Raw genomic sequence first — 18589 nt, forward strand, 5'->3', positions numbered from 1 at the left:
GGCATCAGCGATACGGCGCATAACCTGGTGGAGCTCACCGCCCTGGAGCACGACCAAAAGGGATACACCGGTGCCGTCGGAGCCGTCATGCGTCAAATACCACCCATCGTGGTGCAGCCAATTGTGCTGGCCACCCAGGCAACCAGCAACGTGCTCGGCGGAGTCAAGAACCAACTGGTGCCGGACGCCCGTGCCGAGGCCCGCGAGAAGTACAAGGACGATGTGGAATAGAAGCGCCGCCGACTGGACGCCTTCAGTCGGTCGGTTTAGATGGATGTTTTATTTTAAGGAAAAGATTGACACTAATCTTAGATTTTTATGTGATCTAATGCAAACCCATTAGTCTGGGTTTTAACGTTTATGATTTTTTTTACAAAAATTTAAAAAAAACTCTTAAGTTGATCTAGCGTTAGTTTGTCTTGGAACTACTTACCAGGTTTTGTAGTGAAACGAAGGAAATAATGTGATAAACAGTAATGAAAACAATATTTTAGAGCAGCTGAGTTGTGTGCTGACGAATATGTAGCTGATGTCGCATGCCAATAACATTTTTTCGGAAACAGTTTTTTTTAGACATTTCCATAGTTATGCAGAAGGTATAGCACCAACTAACTACTAATTCGCTAATGATAGATGGTAAAAACTCTCTACGAACTAATATTCTGATTAAAAACGGCTTATTCTGATAATACTATTGAAAAAGACCCATATCTGGTCTCCTACTTTATCGTATTCAGATCAATTTAGAGCATCCATATTTCTACATTATAATAAGAACTTACTACAGTTATCCCTTCAGTAACAGAAACTGATCTGATCGATGAGATAATGATAGAAAATGACTTCCCGTGTGTGCCGGAATAATTGGAATGTTTCTTCTTTCAGTCATTTATAAAAGAATATGGTTTTTGGAATGAGTGATACCAAGTGCTAGACATTATTTAACTGAAGGATAATAATATGGAATGAATGAAAAAAATAACCGCAAGGAATCGTTTAGTTTAAGAACTATATTCAATTACGAGTACAGTTTGTTTGTATTAATAGAGTTGAATAAATTAACTCGCCAAAAAGTTTTGGCGAACTCTGAAATCATGCGAAACCGATTTGTTACTGCTTGTGAAAGTTCATCAATAAGGAGAGTTGCAGCAACAATTCACTATCAGCTGGTGCTCGTAACATGAATTTGCATAAATGAAACTGCAGTCCTCCTTGTATCCGCAACCTCCGTAGCCAATACCTGTAAGTATTCCAATATGTATCGACTGACAATTGAACCATAATTCAGAACAAACCATTTGACCCTCCCCCGAATCCGTTTCCGTAACCGCCGCTCGTCGTTCCACAGCAGCACCCATCGTGGTAAACCTTGTAGTCGCAATAGCTGTACACCGAAGCGTCACACAGTGGGCACCCCGGTAGGGCTCGATTTCTCTGTTGAATCAGTAGTACCTGTTGTGTCGGCAGCGGGGCTCGGAATGTGTCGAGAACGCGTGTTACCAGCTTCAGTGTGGGGTTTTCATCGCGTCCGGTGAGGGCACCATCTGCTTGTGGTTTGGTTTTGCGTATGCTGCTGTCACCATGGCTGTACCGCACTGGCTTGGCATTTTCTGTGGCCAATGCGATTGGATCAGCGGCAATCAATGACTGGGGTATGACTATTTGCTGGACCGCTGGCGATTGAAGAACTTGAACTGAAAGAGTAATGGGAAATAGAATAAAAACTAATGAGAACGTTTGACTTGGCTTTGAAAGGCAAGGCTAGATTTTTTTTCTATTAAGTGTACCCTGACGCCCTGATTTCTCGCGCGCCCTGACTTTGCGCATTAAAAATTTATTTATTTTTTTCAATTTTTAGGTATAGGCAAAATTGAAAAATAGGGAGAATTACAAAATATTATTGTTTCGAAGGAATTCGCGATGCGTGTTTTACATAAAGCTTAAAGAATTTACCATTCAGAATCCCCTCGTCACCGAGTCTTTGTTGTTGTTTTTGACGAATAACTGCTTTTTAACTGGTATTTGGCCCAGTTAGCGAATGCACAGTTAAAAAACAGTCCAGTTAAAAAGCACCTAGTTAGCGAGCTGATGCTGTACCTACTGGGAAAAGAACCATTTTCTTCAGAAGTGAGCAACTTCTGTAGTATTATTATTATTTATTCAGACTAAGGCCGAAGTGGCCTGTGCGGTATACGAGTCTTCTCCATTCGGCTCGGTCCATGGCTACACGTCGCCAACCATGCAGTCTACGGAGGGTCCGCAAGTCATCTTCCACCTGATCGATCCAACTTGCCCGCTGCGCACCTCGCCTTCTTGTGCCCGTCGGATCGTTGTCGACAACCATTTTAACCGGATTACTGTCCGACCAGTAAAAACTTTTACACAACCACGCGAATGAAGATGAAAGTCTGTTCTCTGTGGTTTAATACTTACTTACTGTCAAACCCCACCACATCCTAGGCAGACACCACAACTCGCAGATGGCCTGGGGAGGGATCGTCAAGCCCTTGGACGTAGTCCCTGCTGGGCTAGTAAAATTAACATTCGTCATGCAAATGTTTTCCAGAGTAATAAGGTCCTCCACATTGTAACGGTCGGCAATCTTCGCCGTCCGAATCGGTTGGAGTAACCACTTGGTTTAAGCGCCAAGCAAGCAAAAAGTTTCACCTGCATGCGAAGAGGCAAGATTTGTATCCCGGCGAGACTCCTCAAGGCGAGTCCATAAAAAAAAACAACCGAACCGGCGAGTCGTACCACCTCACACTCTCTAAACTCAATCGTTAGACGGGATGGTCAACGGGGAATCAAAATAACGCATGCAAAAGATAAAAAAAACTCGGTTATCGCTTTTCTCTCCTCGTTCGAGCGGCTGAATAAAATGTATTTTTGGCTTCTATAGAATCGCTTAAGCTACAGGGTTCGGCTCTTCTTTACCGACCTGAGAAGGTAGTTATAAGAAGGGAGTAGTAGGAAGTGAAAACTGACAGACAAGGAAAGAGAAGTAGGGTAATTCGCCAATTGTTGAACACTACCTAAATGTTGAACGGTGTGAATAAAAATCATAATGGATTTCACTATAAACATTTTCCTAGAAATATAACAAAAGTCGCAAATGCGCTTGAAACGTTATGACATTTTCTGGTGATATTTTGCTTTGCATCTTGGTTTTTACTATGTGAAAATTAATTCCGAAAATATTTTACACTTGATGTTTCAACGATACCTAATATCTCTAAATTAAAAATTAAATTTTTGCTCTCACTATTTAAGCTTTACAACTTTAATTACTTTACACATCACTACCACTATTTTTTCAAATTAAATCCGAAAAGTTTCTCATATGATTGACTAAATTTATATTACTTATTGTTATTAATTTGATGAATTTAATGAATATTTTAATTGCATTTTTATTCTTGCTTATGTGGCCATTTGTTGAACACTAACATAACCTAAAGCAGCTGGCTTCGTAAGCAGAAGTGCCAGATAGTTTTCCATTTCACTAATAAATGCTCCACAAAATATAAAAAAATAAAACCCTTTATTAGGTAGTACTGATGTAATTGTATCCAATGGTTTATTAAAAAGCTTATTATTAAGCTTGTTTAACAATATTCGCATAATATTCATAGAAAATCCAAACTTTCGCATTTTTAATGAATAATTTCTGGCCACACGGTCCATGACATTTGCCTTGTTTACAACTTCAGTTCGTGTAGCAATAAAATTATTTGTGTCGTTAGATAGTTGCTCTCTTCCCCCAAAATGGACATGGATAATACGGTAAAATAATCATTTAAATGATGCATTACATACATTATTGATCTGTTGAACTTTTCTTTTATTACAGGAAACACTTACTGAAAAGCAAGTTGCTAAAAATCGAAGCAAACAAAAACAGTATCCGGAATCTAACCTCAATCATGCAGTAGCCGCTGTGAAGTCAAAGATGATGACGTTGGGAAAAGCTGCTAGTCACTACGGCATACCGAAAGGAACGCTTCATTTTCGGCTAAGCTCCAAGTGGTCAGGAAAAATTCCCCGTGGACCTAAACCAGTGCTTTCCCAGCACGATGAGAACAAACTTGCGCAATGGATTAAGGAGATGGAAAAACGAGGATTCCCTTGCACGAAGGACGCTCTGTTTTCGAGAGTGAAGACGTTTTTGGACTCGACGAACCGGGACACAATTTTTAAGGATAACACTCCCGGTAATATTTTATATAATATTCCTAATAAATGATTCAATATTTATGTATTTTTTTGTTTCACAGGTTATAAGTGGTTGGAACTATTCTTAAAACGTCGAGGAGTGATCGATGCATTGTCTATCCGGAAGCCCGAAAACATAAGTCATGCGGCTGCAACTGTCTGTGAATCCGATATCAGGAAGTGGTTTCAATTAATTGGAGACTACGTCGCAAAGGAAAATCTGTCAGATATCCTGAAAGACCCGCGGCGAATTCTGAATGGAGACGAAACGATGTTCCTATTCGATCCAGAGACGAAGTCAGTTATTGCAACGAAAGGAAATCGAAATGTGTACCTCGTTCAGAAAGCAGACCCAAAGAAGAATATTACGGTTTTGTTCACCTTTGATGCTGATGGGTATATGTTCCCGCCGGATATCATCCTGCCGTACAAGCGTCTATCGAAACATATTCTGATGAGCATGCAATCCGATTGGGGTGTTGGCAAATCTGAGCGCGGCTGGATGGACAGAGAAAATTTCCAGGCTTACATTCAGAACATTCTGTATCCATCGTTAGTGCGCCGCAATGTTCCGTTTCCGGTTATCTTCTTTGTAGACGGCCACTCTTCCCACACTGGCATTGAAGCAGCAGAGGCTTGTGCTACTTTGGGAATAATTTTAATCGCATTATACCCGAATGCAACGCACATAATGCAACCCTGTGATGTTTCAATATTCAAGCCCCTTAAAACCAGTGGACTAAGGTAATCGACCAATGGAAGATGGAGAACGATGGAAACACCTTCACGATTGACCATTTTGGAGGTGCCCTAGATACTGCTATCCGAACCGGAACTTTTCCCTTTGATGTGGATGCCATTGATTACAGTAGATGTTTGGCGAGATCATCGGAAATAGAAGCTGTGCCGAATGTTCCAGTAGTGCCTGTGGGTTCGTTAACCGGGTCCAGCTTACGAGATCCACCAACTTTGACAGTAATTACATACTCCACAGAAAACTCCAATGAGTCCTCGGCGGAAAGTCTCTTAGTAGCTTCAGGATTTTTGGCAACACCTCCATCTCCGAAAATAACGCTTTGGTCATCTACACCGGATTCTGATTTTGAACCAAGCCTGTCTCCGTTACCACGCCAGCTGTCGCCAATTCCGAACACACCGCAAATGGTAGGTACTTCCCCAATGCTACTGCACACCTCGTCATATGCTGAAGATCCTATCAATTCGGAAACTGCACTAATGGAAAACGTCAATACAAAATCGGCAATAAGTCAAACATCAATCGGAACCCAATTTTCAAGAGCTGAAGGTGGGTCACGAATTACTGACCATGGTCCTCGTCGCATTAGTATTTCTAATTTCCTACAACTCCCACCAACTCCGAAACGGAAGCAAATAAAACGTAACTACAAACAAAAACGCCATTTCATCCTAACTGCTGCAGAGCGCATTCAAGAGCTTGAACAGAAGGAGCAAGAAAAAGAAAACGCTGCGATTCGTCGTCAGGAAGCCGTCGAACAACGGGCATCGAAAAAAGCGGACGTCGAAAGGAAGAAACAAGAGCGGAAAATTTTGCTTGAGCAGCGACGAGCTTTGAAGAAAGTTGAAAATGAGAAAAAGAAAGAACTGAAGGATAAAATGAAAAATCTAAAATTGAAAAACAAACGAAATATGGATAAAGTGGAGGCATCTGAAGAAAAAGGAAAAATGTCCAAGCGGATCCGCAATTGATCGGTATCACATGAAGAACTACTTTAAGCATTTATTAATCATTATTTTTTGGAAATCGGCTATTTAAAATACCTAAACACAAAAGTTGAAATGTATGGATTCTATACAATGAATTTGAAATAAAATGAATGACATTCTATGGATTAATCATTTTTGTTTTAAATTGTTGGTTACCATAATAGTTTGTTCGTTTTATTGGTTTTGATTTTCGAATTCAATTTTCATCGTGTAAAACAATGTAAAACATTTTCCTATAGATATTTCCCGTCTTGAATAACAAACTTATTATTTAACGTCTTGAGCAGCAAACAACAACCGTTCAACATCTAACGAGGATCGTTCAACATTAGACTTTTATAGGTTATGGATGCGTTCAACATTTAGGTTCGAAAGGAGTCATATAAAACAACGTCTGTGTATCCAACGATAAATATTATTTATTTGAAACATAAGAGAACGGACACTGAATCACTGGCTTTATAAGATGACCTTATGTTACGAACCCTGAACTAAGTATTCACAGAACAATTAATTAAAAACAAAAAAGTCGAACTTAACCGTTCAACATTTAGCGAATTACCCTAATAAACGAGATTTTTTCTGTTTCCTTCTTTTTTTTCATCTTCCTTCTTTTTTATGTCTTTTATATTCCTCCACTCACTTCCACTTCCCAACTTTGCGCAGCTCCTAACTTTGCGCATTTTGTGGTTATTTTTGTAATAGAATGCGTTTAAATCAAATTTCGAAATATAATTATTACTTGTCAGCACAATATACATGTTATCATAACAGTGCATGCATTTTTTCGCTGTTAAATGACATATTTTTCATTTTAATAGTCAAAACTTGTACTGAAAACAGTGAAAATGACCAAAATGGCGTGTTCTTAGCACAAATGACAAGTGACAGTTTACCTGAAAACTGTATTTTTGTAAATTTTTACATTCGCTGACAACTGATTACACATGGACCCAATAATTATAATATTGTAGAAGCCATCTCATGAGAATTTGAGAATTTTATTTACATTTTTCTTTAAAATATATGATGCGCAATGTTAGGAACAATTTTTCAATACAGTGTACCTAATTTTGCGCACAACTCGTATTTCTTCGATATTTTCAACATTTATGATATACCTCGTCGGAATAGGGTTTACGCAAAAAATTACTTTTGTTTGCTGTGGCTAATGTACATAAATGAGGCTGTACATACACCAACAGACGTGAAAACATACTAAGTATGTGGAATCATAAGAAAATAATGCCGGGCATCCCCATATTCTCAAATATGCTCAAATATGCCTACAAATGGAATGAACATAAATTGTAATAGTAGTATTAGCTGAAAAAATAAAATTTGGATGAAAAATTGTATGATAGACGCTTGCTTCGTGTTAGAAATTTTCCAAGTTATGTGCGCAAAGTTAGGCATATAATAAGGGGTCTGCTTTGAAGTTCAATTTACTATTTATTTTGAATTTTTTGTACCAAATTTAATTCTCAAACAATAATATGATAATAATACTACAGCATGTAAACTATTTCAGGCAGATAGCTACTTTCTGTAAGTTGTACGAGTTGATTCAATTTTGCATTTCCTTAACTGCGCAAAGTATGGTGCGTGCACGGTATCATCTCTCATTGCTCACCTCTTGCTTATGCTTATCTCACTACTCATATCCTACTATACTTACTTTGCAATTATCACATCTTACTTCTCACTCCTCACTTCTCATATCTCACCTCTCATGTCTCACTTCCTACTACTCACATGTTACTACACACATCGCACTACTCAATACTCACTTCTGTTTCTCAGTACTCACTTCTCACTACTCTGTACTTATTTCGAACATCTCATTTCTCATTTCCCAGTTCTCGCTGTTCACTATTCACCTCGAACACACCACTTCCACTTTACTTAATAAGGAAACAAAGTTAAACTATTCGGACAAGTATAAATGTGTTCCCTATCTCGATGCCTCCCTAACTCGACGGTCCCTTCAATATCGAGTAAGGGAGAGTCCACTGTATATTGTTGCTGACTATATCTCGCTTAACTTTTCAAAAGGACCTAAGTAACATTTTTTTCATGAATTAATTTGAGTACTGCAATCAAAAGCTTTCATGTTTTTCTGTTGATTGCGCTATTCAAATTAATTCATGAAAAAAATGTTACTTAGGTTCTTTTTGAAAAGTTAACCGAGATATATTTTACATAGTTTAATTAAAGAACAAGAACGGCAGATTAAAGGAGTCATCCCCAACCCGTTGATGATGAATTTATCTCCGTAGCCGATGGAAACATTGGTCATACCGCGACACCGGAAACTGGGGATAGACGGCAAGGGGAAGAGGTAGCCCTTCATTGCCCTGGCCGCCGTCCTACATAATCAAATACCTTCACGACACCGAGACATCGGGATAGACGGCAGGGGGAGGGGTAGTCCTCATATACCCTGGCCGCCGCCCTACACTTGCAAGCACGAAGCACCCAGCATATACAACCGATGAAAGCGTTAATAGCGGAGCAGTTGGAAGTACTACACAAAGCCTTTCCCCAGTCCCGGCTGTTGCAGGCAGATCTGGATGTAATCGTGTAGTAGTTTCAGCAACGGCTGGCACTGTGGTGCAAGGCATCCCACAGGTCAGCCCTCAAGGTTCCTTTCAGCAAACAGATACTGTCTCGAAAAATCTTACAGGTCCACACCACACCACAGCAGCTCTCTCACCCGGAACAGGCCCATCCCATCGAATAAATATTACATAAAGCGCATCCCCAGTGCCGGCTGTTGTCGGTATTGGCAAAACTAGTGTAGTGGTTTCGACAGCGGCTTATACTGTGGGGCAAAGCGTCCCACAGGCAAGTCCCATTATAGTACAAACACCTGCAGAAGTAACCGCTCTCTCCGCCGACGCGGAGGGCATCCACATCATAATCCGTCACACGGTCCGTCACGGATAGTCTATCCGGTGGCGGTTTCGCCCTACAGTAGAACCTGCGTGGCTTCAGTGGCAATATCAGCGAATTGAGGCTTCTTATCGCTGATCTCGAGCCTTGCGTCGTTGCACTACAGGAGACCAAGGTAAATCAAACCGTTGTTGCACCAGATTTCGTGGGCAGGAACTATATATTACTTCTGGAGTCAAACAGCGTACACTACTGGCAACACGGGGTTGGCCTAGCCATCCGAGAAGGCATACCGTTTGAGCGTGTGCAGATCCACACCACCCTGCAACTTATCGCAGTACGCATCCACGCACCGATCCAGGTGACGGTAGTATCTGTCTACATCCCGCCGAAATCTATGCAGTGTCAGGCTACGATGAATGAGCTATTCGAGCAGCTAGAGAGTCCGATGTTGCTTTTTGGGGACTTCAACGCGCTCCATCTCGCATGGGGATCTCACCAATCGAACCCGCTTGTTCGCTTCATCGCCGAGACGATTTTGACCCATCGGTTGGTGATTCTGAACGACGGCACACATACCCGCATCGATCCGGGTACGGACAAAACCTCGGCAATTGACGTAACCATCTGTTACTTGGCGAACCCTGTCGGACACGCATAATAGCGACCACCTCCCGATCATCTTATCCATTCCCAGATGGACGAACCATCGAACGACACGACAGAAGTGGCTCTACGATCAAGCTGATTGGACGTTGTACGAGTGGCTTATGGCCGAAACCATCCGGCCAGATGTCGAGTGGGACATTAACATCATCACCGAGAAGATACGATCCAGCGGTCGAATTGGACCGAAAGCGACACCATGGTGGTACCCCGAAGCGAAAGCAGCAATTCGACACCGGCGAAAGTGTCTCCGATACCGCAGCAATGTGATCCGGGCCATCCCGAAGCTTTGGCGAAATTCCAGGAAGCACGATTGGCGGCGCGATCAGTGAGGCAAAAGAACAGTCATGGCAAAACTTTGTAGCGAAAATATCACCCAGCAGCACGACGACCGAATTGTGGCGGACAGTGAATACTCTGCGTGGTAATCGGCAACAGCACCCGGTAGTCCTGAAGCGAGTGGATGGATTCACGGATGATCCTAAAGAAGCGGCAGAAGAACTGGCAAAAGTGTATTGCGAGAGATCGGCAACTTCCAGCTAGCCCTCCATCGTTCCAGATGGCGAAAGCAGCAGCTGAACGACGGCCCATAGATTTTTCGCATCACAATGATGATGTATACAACATCGATATTACCCTGAGCGAACTTCTGTGGGCCCTCAACAAAGGGCGAAGTGCCTCAACAGGTCCAGATTCGATCGGGTACCCTCTGCTGCAACGTCTTCCGGTATCCATGAAATCGACGCTTCTCGAGGTGTTAACCTATATCTGGCGCAGTGGCGAGTTTCCCGCTAACTGGCGGAAAGCCGTCGTCATTCCTATTCCAAAACCAAACTGCCGCGATTTCGGACCGAATGCCTTCTGGCCAATCTCGCTCACCAGATGCATGGCGAAGCTTCTCGAGCGGATTATTAATCGGCGACTGATTACCGAACTCGAATCCAGTAGAACGGCTCTGTTGGCCTACCCCATTAGGCCAGCGCGCGCATCTGTTTATAGCATTAGCTACATCGTCGCAGCCCTACAGCAGATACAGCTTCGATGACAGTGAAGTGACAGGTAGTTCTGCCGTCACCGGGTGAGTCAGCAAAGTAGAAGACCAAAGTAAATTAATACCATGCATATCAGCTACTCGTGCTACAAATAGTATCTTATTATTAAAGTAAATCTTACCTAAAAGTGCTTATACTAACTATATATAATTGTGTGCTTAACATCTACATACGTAACCGGTAAAGTAATTTATCCTAAAACTATGTGAACTATGAACTAAACCTTTGATGTTATAGCAGGCCCGATTGCATAACCAAAGCTGCTTTCCGCAGTGCTTAGCTCCCCTAAATTATCACACCGGTGATATTTGATTACCACACGGGTAAGCGAACAAAGAGAATGTCTTCGAATTGAACACTAAACTCAACTTATTACCTAGATCATTGCTACTACAAACTAGATACAGACTACGAACTATTATATGAACTAAAAGGAAAACTAAAACGTGAGTAAACCTCTGTATATTTGCGTTATTGAAATGCAGTATGTTCTCATTTAATAATAACCTCTATTACAAGTATACTGAGAATAGCCTTAAATTATATGTACACATTGTAAATGCATTTCACAGGAAAATTATATTCTCGATACTACCAACAACCGGATCAAACGTTTTTATTTCGCTTCCGGTCGAGAATTATAATTCCGGAAATATCCCCCGTTAGGTTAACTCCAAAAGGCTCGATAAGCGCCATCACGCTTTTCATGCTGGGCATGGTACCGATACGTACTTTGTCGAGCTTGAAAGATCGTTGCCTACTACCGACGATCATTGCCTGATAGCATCCCTGGTTTTATCGAAGGCATACGACACCACCTGGCGAAATGGCATTCTGCGAACTCTAAAGTCTTGGTGAATACGTGGACGGATGCTGAATTTACTGCTGAGTTTCCTCTCAGAACGCAAGAGTACCTCTTAGAGAACGGAGTACCTCAGGGTTCCGTTCTGTCCGTGACGCTGTTTCTCATCGCGATGCAGCCAATTTTCCGCGTGTTGCCCGCTGGAGTTGAAATTATTTTGTATGCTGATGACATCCTCCTCGCGGTGCGTAGAGCAAAAGAGGAAGGTTTAGGCTAGATGTACCAGTTGTGGCTATAGCACCAGTTGTCGCACTAGTGCTTTATATGCCAAATGGCCAATCAAATCACCGCAAACCAAGTTCATATCGATAAAGCATATTCATATGATACCATAAAACCTTTGATCTCCTCCAAAACAAGCAAAGCATAATTGTAAAAATTGATTTTGCTTAATTTTTAACTTCCTTTGCACCAGTTGTCGCACTAGTGGTCCCTATTTGGCCAATCCCATAAGAAAACAATGGGAATTGCCAAATAAGGAACCAAAATTAAGAATAGTGCCACAACTGGTGCATGCGGTCCTATTATGGATTAATCAATTTTGAGGATTAAAACAAATTTTATTGTGGTTTTCAGAGCTGTTCTAAGGAGCAGGAAGTAAAACCTTTCGCTTGATATATAAAGTCCACCCACATGCCTTTTACTTATTTTTTTAAAAATAGTTGTCCTTATGTATGGCGTCAATTGGTACACCCACCCTACACCGCAGATTGCAAACCGCCGTCAAAGCTGTGAACAAGTGGGCGAAGAGCGTGGGATTCTCTATACCAGCGACCAAATCGCAGACTGCAGCCCCAACGCGCGCAGAGAGCCGGCGAAAGAGATCACCTTCGAACGAACTCTTGTTCCGAAAACCAACCTCCTAAAGATCCTGGGTGTCACTCTGGACCGAACGCTCACGTTTAAACCGCACTGTAAAGCGGTGAAAAAATCGTGCGACTCACGACTGCGAATCCTCCAGATGATTGGAGCGAAACTTCCACGTGGTAACCGAGCGACCCTACTGCAGGTGGGTTCGGCGCTAGTAACTGCGAAATTGATGTATGGAGTTGGACTAGTGAGCCGAGGAGGACCGGAGACCCTGCAGACCCTCGTACAATAAAATGGTATGCTATGCTTTCGGAGCTTTTATGACCATCCCGATTAATTCCATCATGGCCGAAGCTTGCACTCTTCCGTTTGGATTACTTGTTACACAGTCGGTAGCGCGGACGGCCATTCGAATTATGACTAAAAGTCCAAACAACAGCACCCTTCTGTTGATCCGTCGGGTATCAAACTGTCTTTGCGAAATTCCGGGTACAACACTACTCGCTGTCGAGGCAGAGTGATCGTGTCTGACACGCACGAAGACCATCAATAGTGTGGGATGTAAAGAACTGCGTTCAAGCCGGCGCCCCGCCAAATAGAGCAATACCGACACCGCGAAAGCGACGATACCATGTTGTTCTTCGCGCGGCCACTTATTCGATAAAAGGATCGAGTTCGACCACAGAGCATGACCACCGGCATGACCCATGAAGCCGACTCCGATCCCTTGGACCACCTCTTATTTGCGCCTGAACTAGCCATCCTTGAGTCCACGCGCCACCTTATGTGTAGCTCCGAGACGATTTGGGCGATAGCCGATAAAACGGCGTTCCAGCCAACTTCATCTTTACACATCCTCCGAACTAGGTTGTCCGGGGTAGTGTCCACATGTGGTCACGCATTGCGCGAAAACATGAGCACACGAACAACACGTGTTCCGCCGTTTCCTCTAAACCTGCGCACACCAAACACTCGGGCGAGGCCGAGCAAGCCAGCTGCGTTACCTGCACTGTGATTTTGCAGCACGCTTAAACGCCGGGCACATCGAACCCCCATGGGGTGCTTGCTGTTCATAGCTTTGCTGGAACAAATCAAACAATTGGGAGGGTTCGTGCAGCATTGTGCCTTATGTCCCTCCAATCCGCAGCGTCGGCAGAGATTGCTTCTGTCAGGGCCTTTGCAGTCCCATTGCTTGTGCCCCGGTTCCAGGCACTTGAAGCAAACTTCGGGTTGCTCGTATATGCTCACAGGGCATACCGACCATCCCGCCTTGACGCTCCCTAACTTGACTACCTTGGAGGCGTCCTCTGCAGATAGCCGGACCAATGCTACCTGCGTCCCTGCCGAACCTTTCCGTAGCCGAACGGCTGCGGTGGGCGCCTCCACTTCACACTGTCGCCGCAGTGCCGTGACGAGCTCTTCGACTTCGGTGATCTCGTCCAGGTCTTTAACCCTTAGATTAACCTCCGTCGTGAGTGCCCTCACCTTGACCGTCTCGCCTAGGACTTCCTCCGCCAACTGCTTGTAGGCGGCGCCCTTTTGCGAGACGCCCCGCATAAGCTCGAGGATCATCTCGCCCATCCGGGTACGTCTTATTCGACGTACGTCGACGCCGAGTTCACCGAGATTGACGTCACTCCTCATCGCCTTTAAGACGTCCGAGTACTTAGCCTCGTTCGTTTTGATGACTAGGGCATCGCCCCTTGAGCGATTGGCGCCTACCCTAGACTTCTTGCTACCCTCATACGCCTGGGCCTTCTTTTCGAACCTTGACGTCTTCGATTTCCTCTTGTTTTGACCAGGGTCCAGGAGGCGTCATCCCCCTCTATTTCCCTGGTCGGGTGCGGCTGAGAGCTCTCAGCCTGCCGTAACCCCTTACCACCGTCTTTCCTGGATGGACGGACCTTTCCAGGTCCTTCCTCCTCCGGTTTTGGAGGTACCTGGCCGGGGATCAGCTTCCCAGCCCCACTACCCTTGTTCGGGGTAGTAACCCTCCGCGTTTTGGAGCGGCCCCCAGGGAGCTCATCCCCTGGAGACTGTCTCCCCCGTTCTTGTGTCTGCTCCGTTGGAGCAGTCACCCCCGACGTGCCCGAGAATACTTGAGCCTCAGTCTGGGTAGACTTTGGCACCACCGTCTTCGCTGGCACGCCCTCGGTCGATTCGACCTTGCCCGAGTCCGCGAATCCTTGGGCCTCAGTCTGGGTAGACCTCGACTCCACGGATTTCACGGGCTTACACTTGGCCGTCCCGAATGCCCTCTTCAGCTTGGCGTCCAGCATCGACTTTCGAAGTTTCAGCAAGCTCCTCTTACTGATATTATGCTCCGTTCCTTACTGATATTATGCTTCGAAGACGCAAAGTCGATGATGGCGTCCAGCTGTTCCGTCGCCACCTCGAAGGCCGAAAGCCCATCGCCTTCACAAGCCATGGGCCGTCTATAACCTCTACCGGCGGATTCTGGGAGATGGTTAAGTGACCCAAGAAAAATAATATAGTAGTTAAGTTAGTTTTTGTGTCTATTGTGTTACCGGAGGTAGTAACCCAAGCAACACATTTGTCATAGACGAGTTAATAAGACCTATATATGACCAAATCAAGTCATGCATAAGTTGCTGCAACCAAATCAGACTGAATTGTGTTACTCGGGAATTGAAAAGATTTATATCTTACGCTACTGGACAATAAACAAACAAACAAAAGAGGTCCACCACGCCAGAGCCCAGCATGACGCGGTAAAGGACAATTACTGTGGAGGGTGCCCAGGTACCCCACCCCATGCATCCCCTCGGCACGGGTCGCTTAACGCCTTGGGATTATGGGTTAGGGACGATGGTCCCGTCACCTTGGGCAAGGTGGATCGATCAGGTGGAAGATGACTTGCGGACCCTCCGTAGACTGCGTGGCTGGCGACGTGTAGCCATGGACCGAGCCGAATGGAGAAGACTCTTATATACCACACAGGCCACTTCGGCCTTAGTCTGAATAAATAAATATTAATAATGATGGTCCCGTTGGTCGCACCCACTCACTCTAGCTGATGTCAGCAGCCGGGTGGCATCCCTATCTCACACAATAGGTTTGTTTTGCAGCCAACATTACGCGACCGTATCCCACTGACAGTTCTGTATCCTAATGAGAATCAAACGTGATGTTTGTAAACAAAACAAATACTATCATGAATTTTACATTGAGATGTTGGCTACAAAAACATGGCGTCGTGCCACCGACCTGGATGTCAGAAGGACAACAGTGCCCAGGCTGCACTACCAGCTAAGTACGCAACCCTTAGCTGGCGGTCAATTGTCATCGGAAGACCCGTGGAAGCGTGAGATTGGAACTTGTGAGGACCAGAGCTGGTAGGTCGCTCCTTCCCAGATGTTAACTCACCATTTCGCAGCCCTGTGTGTGCGTGTGTGTATGTGTGTGTGTGTATGTGTGTGCCCAAAATAATCTCACTCATTTTTCAGACACTTATCCTTAACCGATTTGCTCGCAATAAGTTGCATTCAACGCGGAATCTTGTCCCATTGTTTCGTATTGAATCCTGGCCGGATCAAACTATGGGCTCAGAAGTTATGGCCAAAATACTTTTTTTTTCATACCAAAAGTGCGTAGAAATTACTCACTCGAAAAAAACGAGAAAGGCACCATCACCGCTAGGTGGATTAATCTGGGTTTTTATGGAAAAATTACAAAAAATGTCACCTATTTTTCGGACACCTAACCTTGATCGATTTACACGCAACAAATTGCATTCGACGCAGAATCTTGTCCCATTATTTTCTGTTGAAAATTGGCCAGATTGGACTATGGGATCGGAGGTTATAGCTAAAATGCAAACTTTTACGAAAAAATCGCGTAAAGAATGTCACTCATTTGGGCATTTATCCTCAGCTGATTTGCTTGCAACAAGTTGCATTCGACGCATAGTCCTGTCCCAATGTGTCCTATTGAACATTGGCCTGATCGGAAGTTATGGCCGAAACACAAAGTATACGAAAAGGCTATATGTTTGCTCCAAAACCAAACTTTTACAGAAGGCCTGGGCCCTGTAGCATAATCCGACTAATAATATTAGCTACAAGTTACAAGTTACAAGTCAACAAATTACAAGTACTTGTAATTTGCGTCGCATAATAATGTTTTGCCAACTAATAATATTAGTACTTGTATTATTAGTAAGGTTGAAATTACAAGTCCGTCAGGTTCATTTACCTGTCAAAATTCATCCGACAGTTCACTGTCAATGCGGAGGTAAACGATTTGTTTACAAGGTTAAAATACTATTATTCTTCCATTTACTTCCACTATTAACTTTTTTATGTATCAACAAGCAGATACGTATTTCGTTTCCTACTTGAAACTTCTTCAGTGTTGTTATCGACTTTGCTCATTAACTTTAAATACTGTATCGTTTCCTACTTGGAAACTTCTTCAGTGTTTGTTATCGACGAAGAAGTTTCCAAGTAGGAAACGAAATACGTATCTGCTTGTTGATACATAAAAAAAGTTAATAGTGGAAGTAAATGGAAGAATAATAGTATTTTAACCTTGTAGCATTTCCCCTAAGACGCTCTAAAATAATTAATTATTATAATGGCAACCAAGCCCTCAGATCCAAAAAAGTTCATCGCACTCAAGAAAATCATTGCCTCATTACATAAAGATATTTCCTTGAAAATTGCCTAAAACTAACACTTACCCCTGTCAGCCATAAAATTAAAGTAAGATCACCCAACCATGCCCATCTTATTCAGAAAATAGAACGAGAGCACGTAAAAGAAAGCATCAAAACATTGTACAGTAAATTGAATATCAAAAATTTAGAATGTTATAATTTGCACCTTTAAATTAGCTAAACAATATCCAGCAGAATTCTCTTTTGACTAAAGTAAAAGTAGCAGAAAAATGTGAGTCTGAGCGCAAAAGATTGTTACATGCTAAAACTAAATTTATTAAAATTCCGAAGTGATAAAGTGAAAAGTGATATAGTGAAAGTGATAAAGTGAAAGTGCACCCTTGGAAGGATTCGTAGTCAACAGATCATCGCAGGAGTTTTCATCAGAACAAGTATAGACATAAAATGGTTTAAATTACGCTTTGACCTCAAAGCCTGATTTAAACCAAATAATTATAGACTTAGAGACGGCCATAGACTCATGCCAAATTTCCTTGACCAGAAAAACACAGCTAGGACATTTACAGAAGACACATTAAAGACACTAGAACACACACCCAAATAACACACGAGACTAAAACTATTAAGGAATTAAAAGAAAAACCAGTTTTCTATACAAAAGTCGATAAAGGCAATGCAATTGTCATTATAGATAAAAGTAATTACGATAACCTCATGACAGAAAAACTTAATAATGGTCCATACAGAAAACAGAGAAAAGATCCTTTGGCAGATATTGTGAAAAAAGTAGATAAAACCATCAAAGAATGTAAACCTATATTTGAAAATTTACCTCGACTTAAAATCTCCAACTCAACTTTACCTAGAATTAAAGGACAATCAATAATTCACAAACCAGGAAACGAAATCAGACAAATAATATCTGCGGAAGGATCCCCAACTCACAAAATAGCGAAATGGTTAGTCAAAGAATTCCAAACACTCTACACACACAAACAGACACTAGCCAGATACAAAACACAAAACAGTTTATTTACAATTTTCAAAATTCAAGAGATATCGAAGAAGACGAGATAATGGTTTCATTTGATGTGGCTACATTGTTCCCCAGTGTACCTGTAAAAGAAGCTATTCTCTTGTTGGAAGATTGGTTACTTAAACAAAAATCAGACGTAACTTGGAAGACAAAAGTACGCACATATTTAATATTAACAAGACTTTGCATAGAGGAGAACTATTTTACATTCAGGGGAGAATACTACAAACAGACAAAAGGAACATTAATGGGTAATCCCTGTCCCTTTCTTATGTGAACTGTTCATGGCTAATCTTGAAAAGGATTTGAAGGAAAAGGGCCATTCCTGAGCGATGGTGGAGATATGTAGATGATATCTTCAGCATCATTAGGAAAGACGCACTCCATCAATCCTAGAAGCCATTAACAGTGCACATAGGGATATCAAGTTCACTTGTGAACAAGAGAAAGACGGAAAATTGCCCTTTTGGATGTTTTAATAGTTAGAGAATCAAACCAAATGAATTTCTGAAATTTACAGAAAACCCACACACACACAAAGAGTTATACCCAACACTTCAAACCATTCACACCAACACAAAGCAGCCGCATTCCAACACATGATACATAGACTCGAGACTTTTCCACTTAGCGTCACAGGGAAACAGAAAGAATTAAATTACATTTTTGAA

The 18589-nt window shown here is 42.7% G+C and overlaps 3 protein-coding genes across 5 annotated transcripts in view; 2 read left to right on the top strand and 1 right to left on the bottom strand.

Moving 5' to 3' along the window:
- The window catches only part of LOC134204666 (autophagy-related protein 2 homolog A), a 143040-nt gene extending 141945 nt beyond the window's left edge, over positions 1-1095 (top strand). For all 3 annotated transcript variants that reach the window (XM_062679448.1, XM_062679456.1, XM_062679445.1), the window contains one exon: positions 1-1095. In XM_062679448.1, coding sequence (XP_062535432.1) covers positions 1-231 — 231 coding nt within the window. In that variant the 3' untranslated portion in view covers positions 232-1095.
- LOC134204686 (uncharacterized) overlaps positions 993-18589 on the bottom strand; it is a 27687-nt gene continuing 10090 nt past the window's right edge. Inside the window, exons 3-4 of the mRNA XM_062679466.1 lie at positions 1296-1694; positions 993-1240 (exon numbers count right to left, since the gene is read on the bottom strand). Coding sequence (XP_062535450.1) covers positions 1131-1240; positions 1296-1694 — 509 coding nt within the window. The 3' untranslated portion in view covers positions 993-1130. The remainder of the gene's footprint in view (positions 1241-1295; positions 1695-18589) is intronic.
- On the top strand, positions 3717-6263 carry LOC134205175 (uncharacterized). Its single transcript, XM_062680184.1, has 3 exons — positions 3717-3783; positions 3851-4211; positions 4275-6263. Exons 1-3 carry the CDS (start codon positions 3766-3768, stop codon positions 4958-4960), a joined length of 1065 nt encoding a protein of 354 aa, XP_062536168.1. The 5' UTR covers positions 3717-3765; the 3' UTR covers positions 4961-6263.

This window comes from Armigeres subalbatus, chromosome 1 (genome assembly GCF_024139115.2).
Source record: "Armigeres subalbatus isolate Guangzhou_Male chromosome 1, GZ_Asu_2, whole genome shotgun sequence".
Lineage (NCBI taxonomy): Eukaryota > Metazoa > Arthropoda > Insecta > Diptera > Culicidae > Armigeres > Armigeres subalbatus.

Bases quoted from the DNA above. Each gene is read 5' to 3' on its own strand.
- LOC134205175 (XM_062680184.1), top strand. The intron at 4,212-4,274 runs GTAATATTTTAT...TTTGTTTCACAG, and splicing joins TTTTAAGGATAACACTCCCG to GTTATAAGTGGTTGGAACTA.